Genomic DNA, 25,472 nt, shown 5'->3' with positions numbered 1-25,472 from the left:
ATAATAGCTTTTTATTTACAAGATATATGCATGGGTAATTTTTCAGCATTGACTCTTGCAAAACCTTTTGTTCCAACTTTTCCCCTCCTTCCCCCCACTCCCTCCCCCAAATGGCAGGTAGACCAATACATGTTAAATATGTTAAAGTATATGTTAAATACAATATATGTATACATATCCATACAGTTAATTTGTTGCACAAGAAGAATCGGATTTTGAAATAATGTAAAATTAACCTGAGAAGGAAATCAAAAAATGCAAGCATATGTCTTTTTATTTGGTAGAGAATTATAATGTTTTCTGAGAAAAGGGGGTTTCTGGCTTTTTGGGCTTCCTCATTGTGGTAATTGCTTTGTATTGTTTATAGTATATTATATATAGTAATAGCCTATGCCAGTGTCTTTTTCTTTATCCATTTCCTATTTTCTTGGTTTCGATAATTTAGCTGATTTCTGGTTGGTGCTATTGAAATTACAAAGAATTATATCTTTTCTCGCTCTTTCCCCTCAAATTTATTAATTCTGCTCTTTTTTATACAGTTAGGTGCCACTTAGGGTGAATAATGAGTCCCATAAAGTAGTTATATTATTAAAATTCAATCTCAATCTCTCTGTCTCTGTCTCTGTCTCTCTTTATCTCTTTATCTCTCTCTCTCCAATGTAAAACAGATTGGACTAGAACCATATTTTATTTAATTATAGCTTCAAATAGTATGAATTTGAAAACACAATACAATTTCACAGGATTCATTATTCATACTAATCAGAATCTAGCTGTAGTTGTTTGACAAAACAGTCAAATGACTATAAATTACTCTCATGCTAATTTATCATTCATATGCTAAGGTATAGTAAATTTAATTTTCTCTGGTATTATTCAGTGCTCATTGTGTTCAGTGCTTTCTGATTTTCTTCTTTAATAAAGTATTCATGATATACAGTCTTGAGGCTTCTGAGGAGTCTACTAACCACTGGCCTCTTTTGCCTCTTAATCTTAAACAACAAATTTAAGCTTTCCCTCCTAACATTCTCTCATATTTGTCTAGATTAGGGTTTTTTCCTGCAGCAATTTGAATAAAAGCTATCTGGAAGGGTACTAGGAGATTAAGGTCATACATTTAGTAGCAAAAGTGTCTCCAAATGAATGATTATATGGTAACTCCAAATCTTCACTAAGGAAAGTAAAAGGAGAATTCCATATGTGTGTGTATATATATATATATATATATATATATATATATATATATATATAATTTCAATATTCAAATTACATTTATTAAAAAGCTTTCTATGTAACCAACTGAGATCTCAGGAAGGCAAGAAATGAAGGGTGTGGTCCTTCAATTCTGTTAAGTCTGCATGCAAATTGTATGATAGTTCTAAAGATGTCTTCTCAGCTTTTCCCTTTTTCTGGGGAAAATATTCTATTCATAACAAAGGACAACTCTCCTTTAGAGGAGTATCACATGGTGCCTGGTTAGGGTCTGCATTTTATTTGTTCTTTCCATTTCTAGTTCTATGCTTTTGGGAACTATGAGTAGTGTCATTGGGTGATGGGGATGAGCAAAATAAGATTGAGAATGTTCCCTGAAAGTTGGCTAATGAGGGATATGAAGAATTGAATTTATTGTTCAAAGTTCTTTGGGCCCATTTGGGCTCAGGTAGTCATTTTCCTATGAAGTTATGATCTAGAAGATAGGCAGAGACTTTCGATGGTTTTAGGGGTAAAAGCAAAATAAAAAAAGAAGCAATTAAAGTTACATAGGTATAGGTATCTAGAAGAATAGAAGAAAAACCAAATAATATGGGAATGAATCTTCCTAAAGGAGGAGTTAGTTATGTTTCCTTCTGATTCTTTCAACTCTCAGTTGTGACTCCAAGAAACTGTAGCATGCATAATGGCTACCCCTCATAAACCCTGTATTCCTCCATTGTCCATCTCTATAAAGATAAAAGAAACAAATTGTACCCCAACAATCACAGAGGTATCTCTCTTAGCACTGGCACAATTTTTGTTTGACTCCTCCTTAACAGACTAATCCTTCACCTGAAAGATGGGCATCTAAGCAGTTGGCTTCAAAAAGAACTGTTGACATGGTGTTTGCTGCTTTATAACCCCAGGAAAAATTCCAGGAGCCGAACAGAGGTCTGTACACAAATGTTAATCAATCTGAACAAGGCCTTTGATACTGCCAGTCATGAGGGCTTATGGAGTAAAAATATGTCAAAATTTGGTTGCCCTGAGTTCATCAGTGTTGTATGTCATTTTCATGATAACATCCTTTTTGAGGCTGGATGGGATGCTACTCTCATGCTTTCCCAACCAATAATATAGTGAAGCAAGTTGTGCTTGCTTCTGTGCTTTTTAGCAGGATGTTCTTAGTAATGTTGTTGGATTCCTTCAGTGAGGATGGAACATGGCGTCAAGATCAGCTGCTACAGTTATGGAAAATTATCTAACTTGAAAAGTCTACAAACCAAAACTAAAGAGGAGAGTTGGTGCATGATTTTTGTTCACAGATAATTGTGCACTCAATGCAACCTCTGAAACTGAGTATAGACTTATTCTTTGTTGTACTAATATTGCTGTAACAACACTAAGAAAACAGAGTTTCCCCAGCAGCTAGCACTGCACCATCCATACATGGAACCATTGATTATGACAAATAGAGAAATTCTGAATACTGGGGATAAATAAGTTCACTTACCGTAGTAGTATACTTTCCAGGGATGTACACATTGATAATGAAGTTGACACACTCATTGCCAGAGCTAATTCATTTTTGGCAGGCTCCAAAGTGTGGGAAAGAAGAGGTATTAGATTGTTCATCTACCTGAAAGTCTACAGAGCCATTGTATATATTGTTGGATGCCTCATTGTTGCCTACGAAACTTGGAAAGTAATATACCAGTGCCATGCCAGAAAATTGAATTGCTTCCATTTGAATTGTATTAGGAAGAGTCTGAAGATCACCTGGCAAAGTGCTGCACAATATTTCTTGAACTAAACTCTACTGAGATTGAGTTGAGATGTCTATGAGATAAGCAATGTAAGTTATTCAAAAGGTAATTAATGATACTAAAACTTAGAAGAGAGATGAGAACTGGATATAGAGATGTGGGAATCACCTGATGGAAATGATTGAACTCATGGGAGCTGATGAGAGACAGAATGGAAGCACAGAATCTTAGATGATACTTGTGTAGTGAGCATGACCTAGATGAAGATATAGGAAAGGAAATTTAGAAAAATCTAGTAGGAGAAGAATCAAGATAGAGCTGTGCCATGAGAACCTAGAAAGAGGAGAATATACAGGAGAAAGTAATCAATATTATCAAAGACCTATAGATAAATCAAGAAGAATGAAGATTGAGATAAGACCTTTAATTTGTGAGTTTAAAAAATCCCAAGCATTCTGGAGAGCAATTTGGAACTATGCCCAAAGGGCTATAAAACTGTGCATACCCCTTGAACCAGCAGGGCCACCACTTACTCTGTAACCCCCCCAAATCATAAAGAAGTAAAAAGAACCATATATACTTAAATGTTTGGAGTAACTCTGTGTAGCAAAGAATTAGAAAATGAGTAGATGCTCATCAATTGGGGAATGGTTGAACAAGTTATGATATATGAAAGTAACAGAATATTATTTTATAAAAAATGATGAACAGAATGATTTTAAAAAGGCCTGGAAAGATTTACATGAATTGATGCTGAGTGAAACAAGCAGAAGCAAGAATGTACACAATAAGATTGTGAGATGATCAACTATGACAGATTTGGTTCTTCTCAGTGGTTCAATGATCTAAGGCAGTCCCAATACACTTTGAATGGAAAATGTCATCTGCATCTAGAGAGAACTATGGAGACTAAATGTAAATCAACATATGCCATGTTTGCTTTTTTTCCACTTTTATCTGTTTTAGTTTTCTCTTATGGCTTTTCCCTTTTGTTCTAATTTTTTTTTTCAACATGATTCATAAGGAAATATGTTTAAAAAAAGAATGTGAGTTAAAAGATCATTGGATCCAACTGATAAGTGGTCAAAAGATAAGAACTAAACAGTTTCTAAAAAGAAGAATTGTAAATTATTAGCAACCATATAAAATACTGCTCCAGATCATTAATAATAAAAATGTGAATGAAAATAACCCTTAAGTTTTTCTTCACACCCAGAAAATTTTCAGAGACAAAAGAATAGAATAATCAATGTTGGAAGGACTGTAAGAAGACATACTCACTAGTAATTTGTTAGTGGAATTGCAAATCAGTATAGCCACTTTGAAAGGCAATTTAGACTTGTGAAAATAAAGGCACCAAAATGTAAGTAACTTTTGACTCAGAGATTCTACTATTAGGTCTACCTGTTCTTGTGAGGCAGGCAGATATTGGGGAAAGATGACTGAATGAGTTAGGAGGAAGGAAAAAGTGCGAACTCAGCCTTTTTTTTTCTTTTTGTAAAAGTTGAGGTGAGGTCCTTAGCTTTGAGGGTGGGAGGAAAGTGTACTTGGGGGCTTGAAGAGAGATGACAATGTTAGGCTGTTTAGTAAGTAGTATAACAAATTGATCAGGGAGATATAAAAGTTTTACCCACATAGTACTCTCAGTCTTCTCTGATTCTTTAATCCAGTCCTTTGGGACTTTTTTTTTTTTAAGGTTTAAAACTTGAAATAATTTTAATATTTTTATGACTTTAACTTCCCTACATTACTTTGAAAACATTGAGTTGCAGACTATTTGAAGATGATTTGACACACACCTGCTAATGCAGTTAGATAGCTATTTCCCTTGTTTTTATTCCTTCTATGTCCCCATTAAGATATGATTTATTATTGTTGTGTTTTTTTTTTCCTGCTAAAACTCTGGAGATATCTGACTACAGAGAATGATCAATGGGAAAAAAATGTTCCCCGTTTTGGAATAAAACTAGCCAGGAAGATATTAGTAGGGATTAGCCAATTTAGTTTTGGGGGTAGAACAATGAGATCTTGTCAAGTTATTTACCCTCATCTGAATCTCACTTCCTTATCTATGAAATATATGAAAGATAGACTGCAAAGAGTACCAACTTTCTCTGAATCTATGAATCCAATGACTTCCTCGATATTTCTAACACTACTCTATCCTCATTCTTTCCCATCAGAATTTGAACTCTGCTTCCAGGACCCTGGACTCTGACAGATACCATTTCCCTGGTTTGCTTGGGACCAGATCACTATGCCAAATCCCAGCAATTTCTGAACCCTATTGTCTTTACCCTGATTATGCTAATTATGTCTCTTCATTCAAAACTGAGACTCTCCCTTCTGGGGTCTTGGGCTTTGATAGTTAAAGTTTCATTTCATCTTTCAAATGACAATTCCTAGACATTTCTAAACCATGCCATAATGTGCAGAAATCCCTCTTCTCCCCCAGTCATTTCTAGTTTCAATACATGTCTTTTCCCATTAGAATATAACTTTTTTGAGAACAAAGATTATCTTGCATGGTTTTTGAATCACCAACACTTAGGACAATGTAAGGTAGAACGAATATTAAGACCAATGGTAAGTGCATAATAAATGCTCTTTTTATTCATTTAATCATTACAAGGTGGAACCTTTTTGCTATTGTAGTTAAACTTTGCTTTAATGTTTTTAACTCTAAGGAGTAAAATGGTCCCTCACTGTTATAGGAAGAAAAAAGAATTTTATAAAATTCTTCGAGAAGGGGGTAAGAGATAATGGGAGTCAAGGTACTGTCTTTTCTTGAGAATCTCCAAAGAATAATATACACAGTTGCCTTTAATCCTTTAAAGAAAAATAAGATCCAAGAAATCTCCAGCTGTCTCCCTTCTTTCTGTGGCAGCTGTCAAATGGATGGATGTAGAAATGTCCTATATTGTATTAAACCTATATTATTTGACTTTCCTGTCTACTCTGAGATTGGTGCCAATAATTTCAATCTGATTTTGGGCAGATTTATTTTTTCTTCTAATTTGTTAAGATTACTTGTTATCTGATAGGAATTTCACGTAAAAAAAAGTAGACTTGTTTGTTATAGAAAATTGATTTTCCATTTTGAATTTGGAAATAATGGTAATGATACTAACCAGTTCACATTCGCATAGCACTTTAATATTTATAAAATGTTTTGTTCACAAAAAAGGCTGTAAGGCAAAGCAGGTAGTTCAAATATTATTATCCACACTTCACAGATGAGGAACCCGGAGTTCAGAGGTGAAATGACTTGAAAATATCTCTTTCCCAGTATTGTGAATTATCATGGTTTGGTTCCCAGCTTCCCTAGAGAATCAATCAGTCATTCATTTGCAGCAGCAGTGATAGTCCTAGCTAAAGAGCAACAGGGGAAAATAATGTATGTAGTATGAAGAAATGTTCTGTGTGCAGAATATAATTTTGGAGAATAGGAAGTAAGAAAAACCCTACCAGAACCAATGTGATTGTGTGCTCCCCGGGCTAAGCCCTTCCCTTATTTGTGATTGTGCAAAGCACAGGCAGTGCACAATTGGCTTTAGATAGAGCTCCATCTCTTCCTTTCCCAAGAAAAGGCACAGTCCCATGGACATAAAGGGATTCTGTATGTGCTGTTTCTCTTTTCTTAAGGGATGAAATCAACCTTTTTTATAAATGATTTAATATTAATTTCAGGAATGACCTCAGGGATAATGCCCAGACTGACACAGTGATTACCCTCCTCTAAGTTATTTTTATTGTAATCTGCTCCAGGCCATGGTTTTCTGAATTTGATGATCTGGTGATCTGGGATAGAAACAAAACTCTATATTATTGTTTTGACCTTCTCTACCTGGCCAATTCCTGACAAACTTGGAGTAGGGATTTAAAAATGAAAGAGGGTATATGACCTTCTAAGACCAACTGGACCAGGTGGAGGTTTTCAATTTTCTTTCCCTATGGGTATATTGGTGGGTTCCCTTGCATAATGCTGTTGCTATGGCTTAACTGTTTTATTTTTGTGCTCTTTCTACAAACGATTGTTTGTCAGCTTAAAAATAGGCAGATGTTGCTTCTGTAAGTGATAACTCTTGGTTAATGAAGAACAAAGAACAGGTGGGGGGGGAGGGAGAGAGAGGAGGAGGAGGAGGAGGAGGAGAGAGCAGAGGTAAAACAAGAGACTCATTTAATGGAGAGATAGAGAAAGAGACATAGAGGGAGAAGAGATAGGAAGACAGAAAAGTAAAGAGAAGGGAAGGGGGTGTAATGCCAGCGAGACTGAGGCAAGACAGAGATTAGAGAGTTTTTAATATTTTATTAGAGAGAGAGTTTGCACTGGGGGCAAAAGAAGATCCATGTTGATCCTAGCCAGCTGGATAGGAATCTTGTCTCAAAATATCCAGCAAGGAGTGAGGGATTCCAGAAGCTCTTATAGGGCTCCAGTGATCAGGGAAACAAAAACAAGGTAGGGGTTGAGCACTGGTGACCAGGAGTTCCAAGAAAGGACCATAAATTTACTTCTGACAGGTTGGGGGTAAAAAAGGATCATAAATTCTAGGAACCCCGTATGTCTGTGGCAGAAAATATCCAAATATTGAGGTAAGCAAATTGAGTTTTTTGACTCTTTGGAATGCTAGTGGTCAGAGTTCCCTGCCCTAATTATCTCAGTCCTAATGTCCAGGAAGGGGGGTTGTTATGAGGGAGACTGAGGCAGAACAATCCAGGTAAACTGAGGCAGAACAATCCAGGTAAACTGAGGCCAAACAATTCAAGGAAACTGAGGCAGAACAATTCAGGGAAACTAATGCAGAGAAACTGAGGCATGACAGAGGGAGAGGGAGGGAAAGAGGGAGAAAGGGAGGAGAAAGGAAAGAAAGAGAGGAGGAGGAGAAAAAGGGAGGAAAAAAGGGAAAAAGAGAGGGGAAGAAAGAGAGAAAAGGAAGGAGGGAGAGAGGGAGAGAAGAGAGACAAAGAAATAGAAAGACAGGGAGAAGGAGAAGGAAAGAAGGAGAGGGAGAAGGAGATCTGGAGACTACTGGCAAAAACATATGATTTGATTTTTAGAGAGTGAAGACATCTCTAGAAAGGTAATGCTAGAATACAACTGGTATTCCAGTGGAACAGTACATCTTCTGGGATCCTTTCTACCCAATTAGGTTCTTTGGGTCTCATCTGTAAAGTGAGAACTGGGCTAAATTATTATTAGTGTTCCTTCTAGCCTTAGCATTTTATGAATGTGTAATTCTAATATCTGTGTTGTACTTGTAGCTTCTAAAACTAATGCTGTCTACTGAAATATAGAGATTCAACATTATCACTTGTTCCTAGTTCCTGACAAATTTTAATGGTACAGGATTTAATAAACTGTGCCTCTCACTCAAGTATCCAGCTTCCCTCCCACTGCCCCTTTCCAGGGACTGGAAGAAGGGCTGAAAGGCACTTAATCAGAGAACTTATAATATCACATCTTGTTTAAAGATCACATCTTGGACCCTAATAGGTGGTAATGATTGAAGTATGGTAAGGAGGACTTGAGTTCAAATCCAGCCTTAGACACTTAACATTTATTAGCTTTATAATCTGGGCAAGCTACTTTAACTGCTATCCCTACCACCATCACTTTAGGGGTGGCCAGAGTCAGTGAATAGTATTAGGCGGTAGGTGATTTTAGATCAGCAGAAATGCATTTAGGCAGCTTGGTTAAAGGCCAAATAATTACTGGGATATTTTGCTTTTACTCTAGTTAAGTTGCTACCAAGCATTACTTCTACAGTATTATACCTATGAAAGATATTTTACAGTAACCATTAGGGTGTTTCTACTAATTGCTAAATTTTTTAAGATGAAGAAAAAAACAGAATTAGTCAACTTCTATCAGAGAGTTTAATGGAACTTGGTATAGTGAAGAGGGCCCAGGATTTGGCTTCGGGAACGACATGAGTTCAAACCTCCCAGGATCTTTACTAGGTATATAATTTTATATTGATAAGCCTCAATTTGCTTGTCTATAAAATGGGTATGATACTATTTATCTTAAAGAGTTTTTCTGAAGAAAGTGCTTTGTAAATCATAAAATGCTGTATAAGTGAGTCATTATTGTGAAATTGGTAATATTAGAGACTGTAGATTGCTACAGGATATACATATATATATATTAATAAAAAGTCAGGAAAATGTGGGGATGCCTAAATTGGGGAAAACAGAATAAAAAGACTTGTTTGAAGACTTTTCAAAGTTCTTTTTAATCCAGCAGAAGATACAGAAATATTCAAAATTTTTTGACTTACTTTAACAAGTTTAGAACTCAGCCCCAGGGATTTTTAACTAGCATTCTAAACTCGTGTAGCGTCAATTTTTGAGTTGCCACTTATAGAATCTTGGCCTGTCAAAGGAAAAAAAAAAAGATCCCCAGTTCAGAACTGGCATTCCTCCTGCTGCCAATGGGCCAGTAGGTGTTTTTTATGAGAATGATAACTTTTTTCCTTCTGAATCTTTGCTTAAGTGATGAGTTCCCGTCTTCACATTAAAACATCCCCAGACTCTGTTTTAGAGCATACAAAGAATGTCCTTTTCAGTTCAATTTGATACACATTTGATGATTTCTCACTTTCAATTTTTATGACAGGAACAGAGGCAAAAGGCAGACAGTGTACTTCTTAATTGGCAGTGGCTTAGAGGTTATTTTGACCACTGAGTTTAAAGCACCATACTTAGCATCTAGAAGCCAAAATTTTAAAGAAGCAGCTGTCAGCTTTATAAAAGCAGGCCTGCCTTCCTTTTTCCTTAGAAACTATTTTCTAGTTTGATGAGACTAGTTGCAGAAATAGAACATACCAGTTTCCCTGATAAGGGCCCACTTACTTAAGACTTATCTACTTAACAAAACAAACAAAAACCAACCAACCAAACGACAACAACAACAACAAAAAGCTGAACTGACCATTGTCTTTTGTTGTTACCTGTATTAGAAAGTTGATACTTTTGTCCTCTGCCTTACTTCTATCCCACCCCCTTAATACACTACCAGGAAATGGTAAGGGAAGAAAAATCAATAATGAATTTCCAACAACTCCTACCACCTCAATCTCAAAAAGATGCTATTAGTGCTGATTTCACCAACAGGATTTACTGGAAGCTTTGCTCCCTCCAAAACCAGCAAAGAAATCAGGGCAGGAAGCAATTAATAAGTGTTGCAAATAGAGTTTTGAGAGTATGAGCCTGGAGCATAGAGATTCCCACATGCAATTCATGTATATTAGTTTAAGTAAATTTATCAGCCCTTTTAAAGCTTGACTTTAGGGACATAGACCTAGAACTGGAATAGACTGATACATCTCCCTTCTTTCCATTCTACAAACAGAAAACTAACCCCCCCCCCCCAAGTTGTGACATGCTCGTATCCCTTTTAAAATAAATGGTAAAGCTGTAATTCAAATTTGGGTTTTAGGACTTCATTTTAGCTGCCCTGCTTTGACTTTCTGATGAGTATCAAAGAGGTCCAACAGAAATAAGGACAAGGAGGTAAAATCTCTGTGTTTCTGCTAAAACCATGTCTGACTATCATTTTCACTTTATGTGTCTCTGTATATTTCCCCTTTTGTTCTGTTTCTTCTTTCACACCTGTAACTAATATGGAAATGTATTTTATATGCTTGCACATATATAACCTATATCCAGTTGCTTACTATTTTAGGAAAAGGGGAGTGAGGGGGGAAAATTTGGAACTCAAAATTTTGTAAAAATGAATGCTAAATATTGCCTTTACAAATAATTTGGGGGGTGAGGGGATAAGATACTTATTGAAAAAAAAAATGCCTTACTGCTAAAGTACTACTGCTAAGCAATCTTTCAGTTTAAGAAAAAAATTTGTCATTAATATTACTTGAGCTACAACTTCCTTCTATTGAATATACTAAAATTAAACTTAAACACAGATTATTCTGTAAAACATTCTTGGCATTAATCTGAGAACAATGAGAGAAGGAACAAATCATTCTGCCAAAAAAGATCCCATAAGATAACTGTATCTTAAAAACCTCTGGTTTCAGAAAAAATGGACCATAGAAGACCAATGAAATGTCCCGTTTAGCCTTCTTCCATACAAGGTGCTGAAACTTTTCAGAATTTCTCAGTCAACCTTAGGAGTATCTGTTGCACAATTATAGAAATCTGAGGTGATGGGGGGTTTGGGGTGGATATTCTACTTCCTGAATGTCAGGCTTCAGTTAAATATTCTGGGGCATTTTGATGAAGCACACACCTGGCAACCTTATACCAAGACAACGAATTCTCCAAGGAATTCATCATAGTTTATTGGTGCTGGCTTTTCCTCTCATTTCTATTATCTGCTCCATTCACCTCAACTCTAGAAATGTCATTTATTTAATATGGAGTTTAGGTTAAAGTTTCAGGGAGAAATGAATTTCTTAAGTCAATCAATTTTTAATGAAATTTTTAGGAAGCAATTTTTGGAGACTAATTCAAAGTGAAACTCTGCATTAAAGTCTTACTCTAAGGCCAGCTTCTGGAGAGGAACTTGTTTCCCAAAGGCTATACTACAAAGAACAATTAAGAGGTTCCTTCAGGTTAGATAGGAATTTAGGTGTTGGTTTACCATTTGACTCTGTCACTGGATAATCAGGGAGCTGTCCAATCTAATTTCAGAGTGGTTCATCACTAGTGGGTGCTACTTTGGAAGGAAGGGAAATATAGCAATTTCTGAAAATCATTTACTAAGTTATAATTAGATGTAATATGTTCCTAAAGAAGGAATACCCATGGTATTGAAATAATTATCAGAATATTCATTAAAAGCAAAACACAAAACTTTACTGGGTTTTCATATTTGTGCTGTTTATCTGTATCGATTAGATTTGGAATGATATTTTCACTCAGAGCAAAAATAGACATGAGATTTGGGAGTGGAGTGTAGCAGTGCAACAGAAAGTCCAATTTTAGATACCAATTGTACCAGGGTGTTTCCATATCCCAAAGAGTCCTTTGCTTGTGAGATCAGAAAAGTAAACTTTTCAGAGATGTGCCATGATAAAGAGATTCTTGGATTGTGGTGGACCACAGCCTAATAGAACAAGAAGTAGGGGACATACCGTATGTAGATGGAGGTTCCCTGAGACAAACTTCCAATCACCTCACCTTCTTTACAACTCTGAATTTGGGCATTGAGTGATGTCACTTTTTTACTCACTAATTATCAATTTTAGATACATGAGAATTTGAACTACTATTAATTACAAGCAATTGTCAACTACTGGTGAGACCCAAAAAAGTACTGTAACATGTGTTGTTCTTAAGACTGTTTTCGTAATCAACTCAAGATCAAGGAAAAGTGAAAAAAACACACCCTGAAATAGTCAAAGGGGACAATTTCATAGTCTTTAGGATGACTTCATTAAATTAATATATTCATTTTAACCAGCACCAATCCAACTGATTCTATTATCCTCCTCCCCACTCAGTTAGAAGTGGTATAAATATTTCTTTTATGGTTTTTGCTTCCTTGTGTTGGAAAAGAAGAGGAAAATAAGCATTTATATAGCACCTACTATGTATCTAGGACTACTATTAAATGCTTCACATATATTATGTCACTTGATCATTACAACAACTTCGGGAGGTAAGGAGCTATTATTATCACTATTTCATTGTTGAGGAAACTGAGGAAGACAAAGATTAAGTGATTTGCCTGAATTAGATACTAGAAGTCTGAGACTGGATTTGAATTCAGGTATTCCTGACTTAAAGCTCAGCACTCTGGCTACTACTCTAGATGGTTGCATATTACTTGATAGGTGAACTCTGAAACAATGCATGCTAACAGGCTATTCCTGTACTTTAATTCATTCAAAACATTCATGGAAGCCTTTTAACCCCAGTAGGATAATTTTTTAGCAGGGAGTCCCTAGATGACTCTGAGATGAAGTACTTGGAGGTCAAGGGGACAATTTGAGCTGGGGATAAAATAACATGTTTTACAGAGCATTTTATATAAATTATCTCAGTTGATCCTCATGTCCATTCTACAACATAGGAGGCTAAAGGTGTTATTTTCCGATGGTCATACAGCTAGAAGGAGCAATAGAAAGATTGCTTCGTCTTTAGTCAGAGGATCTGGGTTCAGATCTCACCTTCGACTTTTACCATGTAACTGGGCAAATCATTTCACCTCATCTACAAAATCAAAGGGCTGGAAAATATGATTTCTAAAACCCATTCTATCTCTTGAATCTAGATTCTGAGTATCAGAGGCAGTTATCTCCTTGACTTGGTCTCATCATCCTAGGAGCTTTTTGGGTAGTGCTCAAACATTGACATTAAAGCCCAGGGAGAACTTATCCATCTACTTATCAATGAATCAGTCAATGTATCATATTGAACAAGGCCGGCCAGCCATACAACTTTTACCTAAAGCTGTGTGTGTGTGTGTGTGTGTGTGTTGTGTAAGGATGGTCACAGAAGAAGAGGAGATGGTTGGGAGCATTGTTCTATAAATGAGTGCCAAGATGAAGTGTCTGAACCAATCTTGTACTCCATGGCTATATATAGAAACAGTCTCACAATGGCAGCCCTGCCTTGATCCTTTTATCAGCTGGGGACTTGGCAGCTCTGAAATATGGGGATTTCTGAACAGTGAGAATTGGCCATGAAAAATTGCTATTATGAGATATTATGTCAGGATAATGGTGAGATTTGTGAACCTGCCTACTCCCCTTATTCCACCATCCCTATGTTCCTTATCCAAAAAATTTTTTTTCTACTTCTGACCCTAGGTCACCTTTGAGCTTCAAGGGTATGTGCAGGGCTGCAAGAAGATGACAGGAAGCACAACTTTCTTTCTGGGGCTGAAGCCTATATAAAGTGGCCATGTGCCAGGAAAAAAAAAAAAAAAAAAGTAATGGACCAAGACTCGAAAGTTCAGGAATATAGTCTCTTGGATATTTATTGTCATCTCCAAAAAATAAAATAAATCCAATGAACAAAAGACATTTTGTTCTACAGAATTCACAAACGAATTGAATATCCAATGTAGCACACACAGTTTTTACAGAACTAATTTCAACAAAGAATTAAAACTCCACATGTGAAGAAATCTCATTGATTTACATCCAGACAAAAATTCCTGTGGACATAAGAAGAGCCATGACATCTGCTACTCAGCAGTGTTAAACTCACAATTTAAAATCACAATCACTATATGGCAGTAGTAAGAGTTGGCTCATAACCACCATACATGTATTATAAGTGAGTAGTTTAATATTTTATTAAAAACAATGCAGAAAAATCCATATTTGACAAAAAACTCAAAGTGCTGTAAAAGGAGCCATTTGGTTTTAGCCTATCCCATTTCCCCATTTCATAGCATTAAACAGCATTATATTCAAATAATGGGTACCATAATCTGCTTGTCTAAGTGATATTACTTTGGATCTCTTGGATAATTGCATTAGCAAGGGAGGAAAGTCATATGCTTAAGGACTTGTTTGGAAGCAATCCACATTTTCTTCCAGATACCGGACCTACTTTATGGACTAAAATGGCAAGATTTCCTTCCTATTAAATTCACTGGGTTAACTGAGACAGTTAAACCAGATAAATAATTCAGTGATTCTTTAGAAAGTCAGCTGGGCCACTTTTGCTAAGTCTTTTCTCACTTCTATTACTTTGAACCTTTCTTCTTTCTATGTTCCTAGCTATTTCCACACATTACAGTCTGGATCATCTTACTGTCTGAATGAAACCTTGACTATTCCAGCTCTAAGGCACTCTCCACTGCCTACAGCATTCCCGGTCTGTATTACAGTATACTTATATGTATCTTGTATTGTGTGTTAAATGTAATTCTTAACTTTCCAACTTAATTGTAAATTGGATGTTCCAGACCATATTTTATATTTTGCTTCTCCCCACAATGCTGGGTACTATGCTAACAAGTAGCATGTGATGAATAAATTCATGTAGCCTATTAAGTTCCTTGTCTGCATTTTTAAAATAAAACCCTATCTATTCCTAAGATTCTCTACCTTTTTTTTTTTTTTTTTCTTTTGGCAAGGGGTGGTGGGATGGGGTACCAAGTTTCCTGCCTCTTATTTGCATACACATTTTATTCAGTGAAGTTGAAGACTAGGTACAAAATTCAAAAGAATTATAACATCAGTTTGGATAATGTCTGCGACTGACCAACATGGTTTAATACCTTTAGATTCCCATTTTATGACAACTGTCCTGGAAAACACAAGTAATTGTTTAGAGAGGGATCAAAGAAGAAACAGCTCATCCTAAAAAGTTTCAATGTATCATAGAAAATTTACTATTGCTCTGAAGAGTAGAGGATACCATTTTTGAGGGGGAAGGGAAAAGGTCTAGATTTGCAATTTTATCCATGAGAGAAACTTCCAGTGTGGAAATTTTCTTCATTTCTACAGAATGCCATTCATCTGCAACTTAGTCTTAGAAAGTTTTCTGGGCACTGAGAGGCAATGGCCTGCCCAGGACCCCCAGTTAGTATATATCAGAAGTATAACTTGATCTCAGGTCTTCCCAACCCTGAGACTATGCAACCCATTACATCACACTGTCTATAACGGGCCTTACTATATTGACTAGTAGAAGCATTGCACAAAGCTCTAATGATTTATTTATTTATTAGGACTTAATTAGCATAGGGGAAATAAAGTTTAAGGTGGTTGGTTTATTTGAATCTGTATTTCAGGTAACTAAATTATAATCAATTTATTATTCTATCAATGAATTATTTGAAAATAGGGTGGACCTCTTCTCTTTAGTGAAACTCCAGGCCAAAGGCTGTTGAGTTAGATAAGATAAGAACAGTGATTATTGACTACTTCCAAAAATACTGAGTCTTAATTTTCCTTAGTGTGGACTACGAAGACAATGAAGAACTGACAGTAATTAAAATCCATTAGACAAAATCTTTTAAAAAATGCTCTGATCAAGGTTCCTAGAATTTAAATATATGGGGCGAAAACCTCACCATATTATTGAATAATTGTAACAATAAAAATAAAAATTCTTAGGAAACAAACTATGTCATCAAGTCATTCAGAGACCAAGTTTCTCTCTCCCTGAAGAACAATATTTAATTTTTTCCCTGGGTCATTAAATTTAGTATTTATCAATAAGTTGCATCATCCAACAAGAAATAAAGGAGAATTGGGAATTTGAGGAGGATGAAATCCCTGTATATTTCCTCTTCCTCCCCTTCCCTACCCCTCAAAAAACCCTACTTAAACAAAAACATTTGTCATTCTATTCAGAAAAGAACATCCACAAATGTAAAAGATAAAACTGATGTGTATCTGGGACAGTTTTGCCTTCTATAGAAAAATAGTTGAGGTTAGGTATGGAAGAGTCTCATGCAACACCAATAAATGTATTTTCTGTATAAAACATACTACTAGACATATACAACTACAATAAATCTTTTGAATCATTCATGCAACCAGCAATCATACCCCATGCATTCATCAGAATTCATCCTTTCACACTAGTTTATATACACTGAGTAAGTCATTAAATATTGCACTTATTGGCCCATGAACCCTCAATTTAGAGGTGTTGAAAAATAGAAAACAAATTTATTTTTATAACATATTTCATGCAACATTTAAGACACTTCAGTTCCACAAACACCATTAAATAGTTGCACATTCTGACAATCCAAAAAGTAGCACATCACATCTGACGACAATATAATATACAGAACAAAGAGTTGTCATTCAACATTCATTCATTGGGAGAGGGGGACTACCTGTGGCAAGCCATTCAGAGAAATGGCAAGTGAATACCGGATTTTGTTTTCATGACATGATAGCTGCTAGACAGCATTAGGACACATTCTCTCCTCTGAAATGCCAGGTATCTGTGTACAAACCATAGACCATCTGCTCACGCTGTCTCTAAGAGTAGCACTGTTAGGGCCTGTAAACTTGACCCAAGAGGTTCCCAGCTTGATAAAACTCAGTAATTAAAAAGTTTGGGGAGGAGTGGGAGAAGAGGATTACAACTAACTCTGAATTATCAACAGTAATGGAAAGTAAGAATTGCATAGATTAAATTAAATGCTCAAATAATCCCTTAAATTCATTTCAATAATAAATTTCCATATTTTCTGGAAATGAATAGGTGCAATAAGATGTGTATATAAATTAAATTTTGGGCCCTGGGGGAAAAAAGTTCTTCTCTTAAAACATAAATTGGAAAGCCAGAAAAAAATTTAACTGCATTCTCCAGAGTGTTATTGGTATTCCTTGTCTCCCTCCACTTTCTGTGCTTAGTGAGCATTGTAAACACTCAGTGTAATCACATCAAATCAACTCAGAATTGAAAACTGATGCTGAAGGCCCACATCAGGGTTCTTTGACAAAGAGTTCTAGCCTAGCTGCACCTCAGTTAAAAGAAAACTGACTAGTTTTTGCATATGTCAACACAGTGGCTAAAGCTGCTCTTCTCTTACCCTTACAATTAAGCTAACAACAAGAGAGGAGCCACATCTATCTAGTTAAAGAAGAAATTATAGTGAGAATATAATGAATTTTTTATGTATTGAGAACTTGAAGTTATCCCTTTCTTTTTCACTGAAAGATTGCCATTTAAAGAATTATTTCTATTTTTAAAGGGAGGGGGCAATGTGGTTGAAGAGGGAATCTCTAATTTTAACTGTTTTTTTTTTTTTTTTTTTGATCAAGAAACAGGCCTTTTGATTCTCATCTTGAAACATTTCTTTTGAAGTTTTCCAGGGAGAACCATACTTTAATATGAAAGGAGGAGAATAGGTGGAGTGGGCAGGGTTAAATGAGCCCACCAGGCAGAAAGGTATAAATTTTCTCCTGAGGGGAAGATTGGAGGGAATAAAGATGAAGGGTAGAGGGTGTGGTAGTGGTGGGAGAGGCCCTAAAACCCGGGATGCCTAGTATGGAGTGTTAGGGCCATCTTGCTTCCTCTCCTCTCTAATCCCCTAATCCAATCCTGAGTTTTGATTTAGATTTGGCAATTTAAAAGTGCACCTGAAATGTAAATCATTCTCCATGCTGGTACCAATACCAAAAGCCTGTGCTCACCAGAAACCCCATACTGCTTTATCTCTAAACTAAATGCAATGCAGGTGTTGCACCTGGGTAGCCAGAGCTGAAGGAAAATTTGCTCTTTCTGATGGCTGGTTGAGAAAGCTTTCAAGATCTGGTTGTTCCATGGGAGGAGTAGAGGGGGTGAGGAAGGGAGAAATGTTTATCTCTCAGCAATGTATTAGAATTTCTAATGGTATTTCTCTGCAATTTTTTGCAGATCCTTGTCATCTATTTTTTTTTTTGTTGTTGTTTTTTAACTCTGCATAAAATGTATTAAAATGATATCTTGAAGCTTCAAAAAAAAAAAAAAAGATCTGGTTGTTCAAGCAGTATCATACTCTACATTCTAATTGGAGCAGAGTTTCAGTCATTAGTCATGCACACAGGGAAAGACCTTTCAGATCTAGAAATATCGACATGCATACAAAGGGACTTTCTGGTCTATGAGGACTTTTACAATGACTTAAAAATGCAACTTGGATCACGGTTCTATACATGCAGTTACTACCTGTATTAGGGCTCAGAAATCTTTCTAATAAATGAGAACTACAGAGTCACACAAAATGCTAACTTGATTAAACTCATGTTGCAGCATTTACATCTAGCATATAATGACTGCACACTATATTATGATCATGCACTAAGACACCTGCCCTGGGATAAAACACTAGGTAATGAGGCAGGGTTTGTTGATGATTGTCTCCAGGAGATGCCACTTTATGAAAATTCAACTTGAAGCATGGAACCCAAGTTGGGTGGAATGAGGGTGAAAAATGTACTCCATTTACAAAGTAATGTAATAAGTTCCAGAGATTTAAATAGGTATCCCCACAACACACATTCATATACACAACACAGATGTGTATACACAACATACAATATACAACATACACACACACACAAACTCACACACACTTTCACACTCATCCAAGTAAAAGTTAAAATAATACTCTAAAAGGCCTATAAATTACCTGCATAAAAGTAAAGCATAAATATATATATTGGTGTATTCAAATTATTTGTCTCCCATGTAATGAAGTGGTAATTTTGTAGCTGTTGCATTCCACATTTACCATGTATCAATTCTATTATTTGTTCACCAATGAAGGCACACTCAATTTCCTGTGAAAATAAAACCTTAATACTGATACATATGCATAATGATGCTGCAGCAGAAAAGAATTCATAGGAAGTATATAAGTTTACTGAAAACTCCTTAATCCTAATGCCTTAAAAACCCATCAGGAAAGTAGAGATTGTTCAGTGAAGGAGCAGTAGCAACAAGATTAATCTTGGATAAATTTGGGAATTATCAACTGAATTGGCTGAAAGCAAATTTTTTTTTAAAGGCTCAGAAGAGAAACTTCATTATCATCTTAAAACTTATTTGAAGAAAATATCTCACTGTACCTTTGGACACCTCCAAGCTTTAACACAACAGTGCTGATACTGTGGCTATTTGATTAGGTGATTAGGTAGTAAATGTCTGATTCTGCACATTTACTAGATCAATATTTAAGATCTTGGAAATATATTCCTGAAATACTTGAATTCTCTCTGTCTCTGTCTTTCTCTCTCAGAGGAGAAGAGAATTAAAGATTCATTCAAGAAATGTGGTCTGACTCATTCTACTAAAATGAAGAGCAGAGAATGAAAGCCAGAATTGAAGTACATAAAAGCAGGAATAGCATTCTTTAAAAAAAAAAATTATGTTTGACAGCATTTCTCTTTTTCATAGCTGGGTCATAACTTTTATTTTATTTTAATTTTGTTGGGGAGGAGGAAAGAAGAGATCTAAAAAATATCTCAGTGCAGAGAAGACTTTTTTGAGGAGTTACTGAGGAGTAAGGAATTTTTTCTAATTAAAACTAAGTTATTTTGCATACATATTCTCATCATCATTCTCTTCTTTACAGATACAAAATTGAGATTTGGGGTAAAGTCATAAATATCTGTTTAATGTATTTACATAGGCATAGGAACTCTTTACATTGATAAAGGGAATTTCTGGGTGAGGAAACTGCCTTTTCCAACGAAGACTTGCATCTTTTCTATAACAGAGTTTGAGAGGGTTGACTAGGATATTGAGAAGTTAAATGATTTACTGGTTCACTTAATCAGTACACGTCAAGACCCAGGATTTGAATTCAGGTTTTCTGGTATCCAACATGAGAACTGCTGTGACATGCTAACATCAATACATATGGCAGAAAAGGATGTGATCTGAGGTTGAGCCAGTAGTTATCTACAGGCCCTAAATATATTATACCTCCCAAGTGTCTGTCTCTGAGATATGAGTGTCCAACAGTTCTCTAAGTTTTTATGAACATATATACACACACATCAAGTTTTTCCCCCAAACAAGGAAAGAGAGAACTAGGTTACAAAACCATGGGGTTAGAATACCACACATTACATTGAAGAGCATTGCTTCAAGCCAGTTTCTTCATATGTTATGATTGATTTTAAAGTCAGGACCTCTGAATAAGATCAGGAATAAAAGGGAAAAAAGTAACCATATCCAGCATTTCTCATATTTTTTAATTGGCACATGGAGATCCTCCATTTTAGGAATGTGCCAACCAGCCTTTGACACTTTCTGTTCAAATATAAGAAAAAGGAATCTACCCTGGGATTTGAGCTGCATAAGTGAAGTTGAGAAAGAACACCTCTGAATCCATCAGCATTTGGAAAGTTCACAAGTGAATGAAAGTGGGTAGTAGTAGTTGTATCTGTAGTAGCAAGATCAAATGCTCCTCAGTAAAGAGACTGTGGCTAATCCATGCCTCTAAACTCACCCATGTGATGTTTAAAATGGTATAGAAACAAAACATTTCCCTCCTAACTACCTGCTTCAAGAGTGAATTTGCTCTCATTAATATTTTGCTTGTAGAGAAGGGGACATCCAATATGGGAAAACTGGACCACTTTCCTTCATAAAATCAGACACTTGGGGAAAAATATTTATAAGATTTCTACTTTTATCCTGATGCTGTACACTTTATTTTCTCATTTAATGCAGAAGAAATGGCCCCTTCAAAATGTCTGTCCATCTAAAATGTCATCTCTAATTCTTTTATGTTCAAAAGTTTAAAAAAAGAGTATGCCTTATTTTTGAGATTTCATAGATTGTAAAAATAATTCAACACCAGGAACCATTTATTTTCCAAATGTCCAGTAGTAATTAGCAGAGTCATGCACAAATGCAGATGTTAAGAAATATTCTGATTCTGATGTTGAGAAACCAGGCCCCGCAATTGCAAAGCTATTTATTTTATACACTATTTTCTCTTCACCTTTTTTTTTTTTTGAAGGATTCAAAAACAATCATTGCTATATAAAACTAGTAAAAAGCAAATATTTCTCCATGATCCAGGAATAACTTACAGATTGTCAAATGGAGGCATTACCATCAGTTAGGAGAATATTAAACTGCTTGTGCAAAAACTAGTGAAGTAAAACATTTCTAAATTTACACTGTAGCTATCCATAACCTCTGATTTTCAAATTAATTAAAAGATCCAATTCAAGATGATGTATTTTGTGTTTTCTAAGCCCTTTCAGAAAGCAATCTAATAAAATTGTGGCCAGTTTTTTCCTTTTATCATTAACTTTTCTGCCTCTGCCCCACCTTGAAATCATATTAGAGGAAGGGTCTCTGACTTTTAAATTCATATGCTTAGTATAATTCCACAGAAAAAGCAAAGAATTCAATCACCACCTCAGGCAGCAAAAGTGAGCAAATTGCAAGGTTCCCTAATAGAACTGTCCTCCAAACCCTTAATAGGGCTCCTGCATTCCTATATTCCTTGTAAATTTCAGTTGTCAATAAGTCAGCACAATGAAATATGGAATTACTATACTTAACACTATGGGTAGTAAGTCATCAATATCTGTATCTTCAAAAAATCTGTTGTAGGTGAGTGGGGATCTAGGTATTTGACTCCTCTCCTTCCTTCAAACTATTTGTGAAATAATGACTGTGTGCACAAAACTAAGCTTCAGATAGTATTTCCATCTTTTAGTTAATTTTATACATTTTTTTTTTTTGTTTGCGAGGCCACATGGTATGAGGATAAGGTGGGGTGCCAGTATTCCAAACATCCAGACCTTAAAGGCAGAGTTAAGTGCTGCTTTCACCTTCTCTTGGAAGCCATGTGTGCATTACTTAAATAATCTTGAAGGGAAGTCCCAGATTGATTTTAGCAACTATTTAAGGGGGGGGGGTCCTCTCCAAGCCAAAAGACTTCTGAGAAAACCACCAAAACACACCGAAAGAAGGGAGAGCAAAGGTTTTCCTACATCCAAAGGTAAAATTCTTACCTCAATCCTTGTGCTCTCAAGCTCTTGCTGATGATCCTATAGTCAGAACAGTTTGAATCTGAAAGCTGACTGATTGACCCAAGCCCAGGTGAATATATTTGTTCCAAATTGGGTGAGGGGAAATGGGAGGGGAGAGGAAGAGAAGAAGAATTTGGTTTAACCCATTAGAGATCTCAACAATTTATATTGTCTTAGTCAAAATGTTTTCTGTAAAGCTACAAAATTCTATAATTATGCCTCAATTTACCCAGTGACCCAATTCAGTTTAATGCATAAAATCAGTAGAAAGAATTGCCATGATTTAGCTTCATTTTAAGCAATGGTGACATTTCATTTTGTGGTAGTAAATGTTGTTGTTTAACAACAGCAAGAAACAAACAGCTATTTAAATCTAATTTTCTGCCAGGTTAACCATTGGACCTTCCTTGAAAGTTAGTGAAATAATATTTGTATTTCTTTAAAATCAATATTCCCCTTAGTTTTAGTACCAGTGAAAAAATGGATACATTGCTTAATATGTAAGCTAACCAACCCCAATGAATGTTTACTTAATTACCAGTAATATTTCGGAATTGATTTTCAGTCAAGAGGAAAGTAAACAATACAGAAGCTTTGTTGCCTTCTTTTCTACTCTCTCCTCCCCACCCCCTTCAAGGATACCTTATCATTGCTCCACAGAGTGATCACAAGCAGCATAATTTGAATTTGATGAAGCAATCAGAAGTAGCAGTTAAATTATAGTATGAGGTCATGGCACCAGCTGAATTTAGAATAATCTTAAAAAAAAAAAAGAAAGCAAAAACTGAAAAAGACGAACAAACACCTATTCACATGCAGATATCAGAGGCTGATAAATGGATAATCCTTACAAATTAAGATCACATATTTGCCATATATTGACACAGGAAATTTTCAAAGAGCTGTATGCACATATCACCCATTGACATTAAAGACTTCCCTCAAATAAATTAATAGACAGTATAAATAAAGGCTAATAGACCATTTATGGATGCTCTTTTTTGGCAATAGAACACTAGAGCTGCCTTGGCCAGCGGCTCCATTAACAGCCACAATTGGGCTGCTGTGGTGGTGGGGATTCTTTGAGTCTTGTATTCTGTTTTCCAGCAGCAATGGCAGGATCTGTCTCCAAACTCTCTGACATTTTATCACAGATGATATCCACGAGGCGCTCAAATGTTTGCTTGACATTTATGTTGTCCTTGGCACTTGTTTCAAAAAATTCAAACCCTGGAGGAGAAATTCAGAAACACAACAAAATCATTGTACATGTCTGGACTGGACCACAATTCAGGCCCTCTTCACCTGGGTTCTCTCCCCCATACCCATGCTGTGGACCCAAGGCTAAACCAGACTTGATTGGTTGGCTTTTCTAGGGGGAGGATGGGCTGAACAAGATGTGCCAAAATGTCTGAGTGCCTTTAGGCCGTCAGTGAAAAATAAAATGCTAAGTGGATTTTACATAACCATTTATGCTAAAGGCAATGAATGGCAATTTGAGTACCATTGCTATTTCAATGAAATGTTTTATTAAAAAAAAAACCCAACAACACAGAAAAATATGAACTTCCTTTAACTCTAACTGTTTCTTAGTCTCCTCTTCCCTCTCTTTCCTTACAGCAGGCACTTGGACCCCTTTCCAGAGCTGGGATCCTGGGCATTTTTGACTTTTTTCTTCTCTGACCTTTTGCCTTTGGTTTTGACTTATAATGTCTTGTCCTTTGTTTTTCTCTGACACCATCAAATTATGTGAATTTTCCTGCCCTAACTTTTGCTTAAGGGTTTGTCCTATGCTGCTTTTCTCAGCTTTCATTTCCAGCAGATGCCCATTTTAATAATAACCTCAGGTAATTATATTAATAATTGAAATCTATGTAATTCAAATCTAAATTTAGTATTCATGGTTTCCAAGAGCTTGATATACATCATCTCCTTTGGATCTTAATAACCCTGTGAGGTAAACACTATACATGCTATTATGATCATTTTGCAAAGGACAAAATGGAGACTCACAGAACCTCAGTGATAGCTAGTATTTCTATAATGCTTTAAGTTTACAAAGTGCTATACATATGTTAATTCATTTGATCCTCACAACATCTCTGAGAGAGAAGATCTATATATTAGCCCCATTTTACAGATGAGGAAATGAAAAGTCCAATGACTTGGCCAGAATTAACATAGCTATTAGGTGAATGGGGCAGATTTTTTTTTTTAAAATAGTTGTACTCTTTATTATAACTAAGAATTAGAAACAAAGTAGATTCTTTGAAGAATAGCTTAACAAATTGTGGTAACGTGAATGGGGCAGATCTTTCTCATTCAGCCATTCTGTCCATTCTGATGATAGCTAAGTCTGTTACCCAAGGATGAGAATCACAGGCACAGCTTAGAATAAGTAAAAACCTGTGTTTACTATGTCATGGTGACAGAGTGTCTGCAACCTTCTTCACAATCCATATAAAATGCAAACCAATAGTTAAGTGGACACCAGGTGGCACTACTTGCCATAGAACTGAATGCGGGTTTGTAGTTCAATGAATTGTCTTGGGGTAATGGGGCAGCAGCCCTGAGAAGTGTATTACCTATCCCCTAGTTCTTATTTTTCCATAGTCACTGAAGTCAAAACAATGGGTGCTGTTTTGTATATGCCTGATTTGACAGCAATTTTGCTGGAGCTGCAGTTGATAATTCTCACAGTTCTAATGTTTCACTGTACCTGTGCAGAAACAGAATTGGCAAGTTGCCCTGTGCACAATCCTCCTAGTCTATTGTGTTTGGATTCTGCTCCTGTTGGCTAAGCTTACAACTCAGTTGCCATGACAACCTTCTCACTAGAACAGTCAGAGATTGCTCTGGTCCAGTCAGGGGGTGCTGATTTAGGATGTTTGGGAATGAACACAAAACTGCTATTCTAATCTGTTCTGGATTTTACACTCTATAAATCTGTCTAGTCACATCTGGCCTATCTCAGAGAAGCTGAGATTCAAAATGATTAACTCTTGTGACTACATTTCTCCATCTGGGGGCCAAAACCACTAAGTAAAAAGTACTTTCAGTTTTGCCTTCAGAACAA

General features: G+C 36.0%; 1 protein-coding gene across 2 annotated transcripts in view; it reads right to left on the bottom strand.

The window, feature by feature from the left end:
* Positions 1 to 13,885: 13,885 nt before the first annotated feature.
* RAB3C (RAB3C, member RAS oncogene family) overlaps positions 13,886 to 25,472 on the bottom strand; it is a 320,415-nt gene continuing 308,828 nt past the window's right edge. For both annotated transcript variants that reach the window (XM_031965327.1, XM_012541040.2), the window contains exon 5: positions 13,886 to 23,626. In XM_031965327.1, the coding sequence (XP_031821187.1) occupies positions 23,439 to 23,626 (188 nt within the window). In that variant the 3' untranslated portion in view covers positions 13,886 to 23,438. The remainder of the gene's footprint in view (positions 23,627 to 25,472) is intronic.

Source organism: Sarcophilus harrisii, chromosome 1 (genome assembly GCF_902635505.1).
Source record: "Sarcophilus harrisii chromosome 1, mSarHar1.11, whole genome shotgun sequence".
Lineage (NCBI taxonomy): Eukaryota > Metazoa > Chordata > Mammalia > Dasyuromorphia > Dasyuridae > Sarcophilus > Sarcophilus harrisii.
This window is presented reverse-complemented; position numbering and strand designations above follow the sequence as displayed.